The following is an 8,331-nucleotide window of genomic DNA, read 5'->3' on the forward strand; positions in this document are numbered from 1 at the left end:
CGCGAAGCTTTAATTAGTACGAGTGCATCATCCGCAAACAATAGGTTGTTGAAACTCGGGGCTGCATTGCAGATACAGATTCCTTTTAGATCTCTATCCACCTTGGCCTTGTTTAACATGGAAGACAAGCCTTCATCACATATTAAAAATAGGTAAGGCGATAAGGGATCACATGGGCAAAGACCTCTCTTGGAAAATAACACCTCGGTACACTCCCCATTAACCTTGAACCAACGTGCAATTAGGGGCCCATCGTCGAAATCAAGGGGATGGCTGGATTTATTTAGAGGGAGAGATTTATTAGAAGTGAAACACTAGGCCCCACAACGCAAGCAACCATCAAAACTTTTCGTGTGGGCATCGAGCGCCATAGCGCTTGCTCGCGAAGAAGTAGATCTGATTACTTGAACCATCTGAAATGAGAAAAATGCTAGGGTGTTCCGTCATAAATGCGCTCGGCCACCTATTCTTCTTAATATCATCTTGGAAAAGGTAAAACTTTGGGTTACCGACTAGCCGATATTCAATTTGACTCTAGGGAGCATATGCTCTTGCATGTTAAAAATGTATTTTACAAATGTAATTTTTTTTTGAAAAAATGAATGTGTTCGTTGTCACACTCAAATGACACATGCAAATTTACAGGTAAAAAACTTAAGTATTTTGGCCTATGCAAAATGAACAAGTGAAATGTCAAATATTACCTCCAAATGTTACACTTAATTTTGTTTTTTCCACAAACGAAGCACCGCTATTCCATATGCCATGAAAATTGACAAGCACACTTGCCACACTAATATGAACATCTACAAAAAAAATCAGAATTTTTGAAACTTATTTACTATTTATTTTGATTTTACTGTTGATTATGGAGCATATGCTCCCCAGAGCCAAAAATCCACGTCCTACCGACTAGGGCTTATAATCTTACGTGAGTAATTGCCATGCCATGTTTATGGTAATTTGTAAAACTCTAAACTCTAGTCATAAAAAAATCATAATGATCGGACGACGCATGAGGAAATTTCACACTTATCAGCGAGGTGATTGGTAGGAGTGGCCTTTTATTAATGTGCTGCTACCCTTTTCCATGAATTGTACTCCAACAATCTCCTTATCTCCTTTTTAACAGCACAGAAATCAGGAGCCAGAATTCTTCCAGCCTATGCAACACTTCCATGGATCTCCCCCGCCGATCACTCCGCCGGCACGGCCAACGCACCAATCTTACATCCCCCACGTATACGATATCGGGCTCCGCACGTCCTGCTCCCCGCTGCTCCACGTCAGCCATCCGAACGCGGCGTCCGTCGGGCCGCCCTGCGCCGTCGACTTGAACGCGACGGTGTACCTGAGCTTGTCCCCGGCCTTCTTGAACACGAGCCTTGCCGGCTTCACGGACACGACGATGCTGGGCGGGCCGGTGACCTTGGCCGCGTACACCGACCCGGCGGCGCCGACGTTGGTCAGCTCGCGGTGGTACCTGACGGTGGTGCGCGACTTGCGGAGGCCGAACACGACGGAGAAGGACGGGTAGTTGAGGTCGCCGGGGCTGGACAGCTTCCGCTGGCACGTCGCGTTCGGCGCCCCCGTGACGGCCTGCACCTGCCGGGGCGAGGCGCCGCCGACGGTGCACAGGAAGGCGACGTAGTCGTCGATGGACGTGTCGTAGACGAGGCCCGGGGAGAGGGCCTTCACGGGGTCGACGTGGCCGGAGCCGAAGGACCATGGCGTGGCCGTGGCCGTCGCGTTGGCGCCGGCCGCGTCGAGGAGGGGCGAGCCGGTGTTGTCGACGGTGTAGGCGGTGGTCATGAGCGCGGACTTGATGGCGCTGGGGCTCCAGTCCGGGTGCGCCGCCTTCACGAACGCCGCCAGGCCGCTGATGTGAGGGCACGACATGGATGTTCCTGCTTCAACATATACCGAATTATATATGTGTAGCTCGAGTTGGTAAGTTCAGTCATGGTGTTGGTTAGACCCAAAGAAATCATTGGACTGCTAATACTCATGCTAATCAGATAGCAGACAAGTTACATCTAAAGGCGGCGGATTGTGAAGTCTCAACTCGTGCATAATTCGATTGCAATGCAGTTTTGACATTTCTGCAGCAAGGTTCAGTGTAGGAAAAAGAGAGAGAAATAACCAAACGCGTGCCCTAAAGGCTGGCATTACTATCATGGCTTTTCGATGCGTGCCAACTGCACCTAAAGCTAACAACATCATGGCTAGCACCTAAAGACGACCGACCATAGATATCGCACGCTCGCATGGCTGCTACGGCTACCCGTAAAGTCTAGGTTTTTCGGCCCATTTTCTTTGAGAAAGGTGTCTCGGTGCAACGTGCAAAGCAACTATCCGTCAGTACAGTCCGCAGAGTTTTTGTACAGAAGAAGCAAAGCGTGCGCTCACCTGACAAGATGTTGAACGCCGGCCGCCGCTCGTCGATGGTCAACCCAGTCGGCCCGACGGACCCCGTCCAGCCGGCCAAGATGTTCACCCCCGGTCCGATCACGTCCGGCTTCAGCAGCTGCGCCACCTGCCTGTTCGGCCCACGGGAGCTAAACGCGGCCACCACCGGCGCCGGGTGCACGTCCACAGCGGTGCCGCCGAAACTCAACGCCACCTCCGCGCCGGCGTCCGACTCCACGTACGCCCTTATGGCGTCGCCGCTCTTGGCGCCGACGGCCACGGCGGGGAGCAAGTGGCTGTCCGCCACGATCTCCTCGCCGCTCTGCCCGGTGTTCGCGAGCACCATCCCGACGCCGCCGGCCAGCTTCACCACCTGCCCCTTCTCCACCCGCGAGTTCCCGCCGCGGTCGCAAAGGACCACCTTGCCCTTCACCGCCCCCGCGTCCAGCGTGCCCGACATGCAGAGTTTGCTGGCGTTGCTGCCCGCGCGGATGCCTTTGTTGTACACGAGAGGCAACTTGTCGTCACCCAGACCATCGCCGGAGTAGAGCGACATGCCGGCATGGGTCTCGCCGTTGCCGAGCTTCGCGTACGCCGGGAAGTTCCGGTCGAGCGTGCCGGCTCCGACGGTGATGATCCACGGGGCAGTGTTCACCAGCGACGACGGCGCCGGCCCGCTGTTCCCCGCGGAGCACGCGACGACGATGCCGCGGCGGGTGGCCGCCAGCGCGCCGACGGCGATGGGGTCGCGGGAGAGTGGGTACGAGCCGCCTCCCAGCGACAGCGACAGCACGTCGACTCCGTCCTCGATGGCCTGTTCCATGCCAGCCAGTATGTCCGAGCTGAAGCATCCCTGCCTCCAGCACACCTTGTACGCCGCGACGCGCGCCCCGGGAGCCATGCCCCTCGCCGTGCCGTGCGCGTACCCGAGGAGGCTCGCATCGGCCACCACGGCCCCCGCCGCCGTGGACGCCGTGTGGGTGCCGTGCCCGTCGTGGTCCCTCGGCGACGAGAGCTCGGTGGTTCCGTGGGAGGAGCCGTTCCTGCCGCCCGCCCCGAAGCCCCGGAAGAAGCCGCGCGCGCCGATGAGCTTCCGGTTGCACATCGAGGAGGGGAAGTCGGTGGCATTGGTCTCGCAGCTCCCGCGCCACCGCGACGGCACGGGGCCCATGCCGGCATCGACGAAGCTGGGGCTCTCGGGCCAGACGCCAGTGTCGAGCACCCCGACGATGACATCGGAGCTTCCACCGTCCGCGTTCGGAGCCGGACCACTGTACGGCGGGAGGTGGAGGAACGAAGGCGAGCGCGTGGTGTGGAGCGGGTGCAGGACGTCCTCGTGCACCGACGCGACGGCGGGATGGGCGCGGAGCTCCGCGACGTGGGACGGGAGGAGGCGCGCGGCGAAGGCAGACGGCGCGGCCGTGGTGTAGGAGTAGAGGAGGTGGCGCTCGGGGTCGACGGAGAGCGCGTCGAGGTGCGCGTGGTGCCATTGGAGGTGCGTGGCGTACGGCGACGGCTTGAGCGCGGGGTTCAGGTAGACAATGTAGGTCGCCGCGGCGCCTTCATCCCCGAGCGCGGACGAGGACGAGGAGGCGAGGCAGACGATGAGGAGGAGCACGACGAGGGGTGGTTGCTGCATGGCGCGTTCGGGCCTCGCAGCGTGTACGTACGTGGGGGTGGGGCGTGTGGGAGTGGTGCGGGTGACAAGTGACAACAAACCGTCGGGGCGTCCGATTCAAATATAGAACCAAGTGGCCGCGTACCAACTTCCCGCTAACGCTAATGGAAGACGTTGATTTCCCTGTGCGTAACCTAATTCCTCTGCACGTACGTACGCCATTAGTAACCTAAATTCTTGGCGTCCACATGTCACGGCCGTAACACGGAATCAGCAATCAGTGTCGCCAACGCCACCGAAGAAAGATGTCTGCAGTACGTGTAACGTTCCTGGCATTACGTTGGTGTCAGCGTCAAACTTTCCCGCAGTGCGCGCCGACTGCACGTCGCGAGAGTTGCACGACGAACAGTGTGGCAGTACTGTGGTGGGGGGGCACAAAAGCGCACCGATCGATCAGGCATCAAGCACGGCCCGGCAGTGCATGATGCGTGTCTGCGTCCGGCCTCCTCCGTGCCCATTATTCCGCCGGTCGACCGGCCCCGTCTTTCCAAGCGGCGCGCCCCATGGCCGTGCACGTACGCGCGCGAAGTCCCCCGCCGCGGGCCAGTGGTGGAGCGGAGGCTGTGTGCGTTCATGGGGCGCACCGGGGGGGCGAGCGAGCACGCGCGGTGGGCGAGAGTAGCTCGATGATCGCGCGTGGCCGGTGCGTGCCACTGTGATCCGATCCGGCGATCGCGTGCCTTTCGACCGTTCCGCTTTCTAATACTGCGTCGCCCATGCCTCCACTTTCTCGGGCGGAGCATCGCCGTGTGGCTCGCCATGGAAGCTAGCTGGATTCCGTCGAGAAAGCCACTAAGCCAGTGAAAGTCGTCGACGCACTTCCTCAGCCGTCTGCTCCTATGAATGACTGAATCAATAGTCGCCAGCTTATGGAAGCCAAATCACTTGTCAGTGCTTCCTCTTGATCTTGAACTACCAAAGGGGTCCTATCGAGATCGTGGCTTAGTAACTTTGTTGTCACTTTGTACGTGCTATGCCACTTGACTTTGCAGAGTAGGAGCATCTCTAGTAGAGCCCTCAAACCCACAAAATCTTAAAAATAAGGGCTTTTTTTTTACAGTTTTCATCGGAAAAACGGCGTAGACTAGAACGCTTAAACCCTTAAACCCGTAAAAAAAATTAGAGGTCCAACCCTCAAACCTCTTCCCAGCCTGTAGAAGTGAGGGTTGGGAGGGAAAACTTCCCCCAACCCGCACTCCACTTCACACATCGCGCGGGAGGGAAAAACTGCCCCGCCTCCCAGCTCCTATCGCGTCCGGCCGCCGCCACGGAGGCAGCCGCGCCCCGCCAGCTGCCCTGCCCGCCCCGCCCGCCGCCCCGCCCGCCCCGGCCGCGCCCGCCCCGCCCGCCGCCGCTCATCCCGCCCCGCCGCCTCCCCTCGCATCCCGTCGCCGCGCTCTCCCTCGCCCCCCGCAGTTTTCGGAGGCGGGAGGCTCCTGCGCGCCTCGCGGCCGTCGCCTCTCCACCAATGGCGCCGCTCCCGCGCCGGCGGGGCAGCAACAGTACGGCCGGGAGTACTTCCCGCTGGCTGCCGTCGTCGGTCAGGTGAGGAGATTTCCTTCGGACGATTAATCGCAGCATTTAATTACAATTGTTCGGGGAAACTTCGCTGCTGCTCGGGGCGATTGATAGATGGGAGGACCATTTGGCTGACCAAGTGCAATATGATGCCGATGGTAATGTCAAATGTGAGATTGTCAAAGCACCTTTTGTGCACCATTTAACTGCATATTGTTGAGTAAACAAGGTAGGCATATATGAGACAGGAAACACAAAGGATGCATGTCACTCATCCATTTGGCATATATAGACAGGAAACTACTGTATTCTCTTGTTGATCTCTGCATTTATGGATGTATAATAGATCTATAATAGTTTCATATTTTTGGAGTCCTACAGGCAACAACCAAAGTATCTATTGAAATCAATGACAATAGCATCGGGAAGAAAAAAGAATCAGTAACAAATAAAAACCGTTTATCTTCCAGAAGAGACGTTTAAAACCAAGTTAGATACTATTTATTATGTGTTTGAAAGTATTATTCGGTGTTATTGAGATGATGAAAATTGTGATATGTTAAATGACAGTTTTAAGGGTTGGGGTTGGGGCAAAGACTAGAACCCTCAAACCTAACCCTTATAACGGAACAATGACAGTTTTAAGGGTTGGGGTTGGGGCAAAGACTAGAACCCTCAAACCCAACCCTTATAACGGAATATTCCGTTATAAGGGTTAGGTTTGAGGGTTCTAGTCTTTGCCCCTGTTTTTCAACCCTTAAAAGTGTCAAAAATGGGCAATTCTCAACCCTTTAAACGGGTTTGAGATTTAAGGGTTTGAGGGTTCTACTAGAGATGCTCTAAGAGCATCTTCACCCGTTTGCCCCCCAGTGCATCCGGCGTAGCCACTAAGAGCATGTCTAGTAGAGCCCTCAAACGCTTAAATCTAAAACCAGTTTTAAGGGTTGAGAATTGGTCATTTTTGACATTTTTAAGGGTTGAAAAACAGAGGTAAAGACTAGAACCCTCAAACCCAACCCTTATAACGGAATATTCCGTTATAAGGGTTGGGTTTGAGGGTTCTAGTCTTTGCCCCAACCCCAACCCTTAAAACTGTCATTTAACATATCACAATTTTCATCATCTCAATAACACCGAATAGTACTTTCAAACACATAATAAACAGGGGCAAACACCTCTTGTAGCATTTCCCCTCCCACCTCCTGTAGCATTTCCTCTACCACCTCCTCTAGCTTGCCTCTTCCTGCCTCTTGTATTATCACTTGTTTGGTGGCTGGATTGAGGCACATCCTCTGGAATATCTTCAGTAACACCCCTCCTCCTACCTCTTCCACTTGCCATGGCAGTTGTCACTCTTGGTGGAGGAATGCTAGCTCTAGCTTGTGTAACAAATGAAGATTCAGGAAGAGGAGCATGGTCCATGACTGGTTGATATCACATCCTCTCCTGTATATTGCAAACAATGCTTGAGAGTAGAGTTGAATATAAAGATGCCTCAAATATGAACATAGCAGGTTCAGAAGTTTACCATTTGCTGCATGAGGTAAACCATTGATCCTGGTGTTTGAGATGGATCCATAGATGGATGTACTGTGTGTGGCATGATGTTCTGCAAATATAACGATTAGCAATTGCACAATTGATAAACCTCTGTCACAATATGTAGCAGGACATATTTAACTTACTGAAATTATGGATGGATCATCAAACTCCTCTTCTGAATCATCATCTGTAGCTCTTTCCCCGAAAAACCATCCCCAAATAACCTCCTAGACCTCCTCTTATTTGGCACACTTCTCTCCTCGGGACAGCGATATTGCTCTTTTCCCTTGCTTTCTTTTCCTGGAGTAATGACCTTTGAAAGTACAGGAACTCCATCAAGTAAAAAATCATCTCTGAGAGCACTGTCAAGTCTCTCTCCATGGTCTACAATCAGTAACAAGTTCTTGTGCTCTGTAGTTACTGCTATCATTGCAAGGATATCTGCATCACATGTCAAATTTCTTAGCCCATCAACCAATGTCTTTCCAGGCTGACACCAGTATACGTCAAGCTTCAAACAATCTCTGTCATAACCTAGCTGATGCAAAAAGTCATCAATCCATAACAAGGACCATGTATCACTGTCACAGTTGTCAAACCATGCAACTTCATAATCCATGTAGGTGTTGTTGTTGTCAGTTCAACCGAGAAAAGACCATCAAAAGCATCTGAAACATCAGCGCACACCAGAAACTTACAAATTGCAGGCTTTTAACAGAAGGCGAAATCAATCTTAACCCTACCGCGAACACGGGAAAGCTGGGTCGAGAAAGGCGAGGTGGTTCTCATCGTAAGGAGGGGCTGCATCTCCAGGAGCACGCCGGTGGGGCTCCGCCATCCTCGCCGACGGTGATCAATGCGATCGCCACGATCCACAGGGGCGGCGCCTTCACACGATCAGAAGGGAGAGACAGGAGGAGGAGCGCTCGAGGCAGACGAACAGGCAACATGAGGTGATATGGAAAAAGCTGTGCGGGTTGCCCTGTCCCGCCGAGCCAGGAGCTTTTTTGAGCGAGAAACATTAGTCCAAGGTTTTTTTTGGAAAAAGGCCAGCGGCGGAACGGGCACACGCCTCTCTAGTGGCTAACAAGGGGCCCCACGCCACACTGTCAAGCCCAGTCAACAGCGAATCCGTAGACAAACGTGTTTGGCATCGTATTTGAACCAAATTGCCAAGTTTTAGC

At 54.0% G+C, this 8,331-nt stretch overlaps 1 protein-coding gene across 1 annotated transcript; it reads right to left on the reverse strand.

Annotated features, from left to right (window-relative positions):
• Positions 1 to 1,047: 1,047 nt before the first annotated feature.
• On the reverse strand, positions 1,048 to 4,134 carry LOC123398397 (subtilisin-like protease SBT1.8). Its single transcript, XM_045092873.1, has 2 exons — positions 2,410 to 4,134; positions 1,048 to 1,907 (listed from the first exon to the last, which is right to left on the reverse strand). Exons 1-2 carry the CDS (start codon positions 4,046 to 4,048, stop codon positions 1,228 to 1,230), a joined length of 2,319 nt encoding a protein of 772 aa, XP_044948808.1. The 5' UTR covers positions 4,049 to 4,134; the 3' UTR covers positions 1,048 to 1,227.
• Positions 4,135 to 8,331: the final 4,197 nt, after the last annotated feature.

This window comes from Hordeum vulgare, chromosome 5H (assembly GCF_904849725.1).
Source record: "Hordeum vulgare subsp. vulgare chromosome 5H, MorexV3_pseudomolecules_assembly, whole genome shotgun sequence".
Classification (NCBI taxonomy): domain Eukaryota; kingdom Viridiplantae; phylum Streptophyta; class Magnoliopsida; order Poales; family Poaceae; genus Hordeum; species Hordeum vulgare.

Coding starts and splice junctions, on each gene's coding strand:
- LOC123398397 (XM_045092873.1), bottom strand. CDS start 4,048: ATGCAGCAACCACCCCTCGTCGTGCTCCTCCTCATCGTCTGCCTCGCC. Junction 1,908..2,409: donor GGCGTTCAACATCTTGTCAG/GTGAGCGCACGC, acceptor ATGTTGAAGCAG/GAACATCCATGTCGTGCCCT.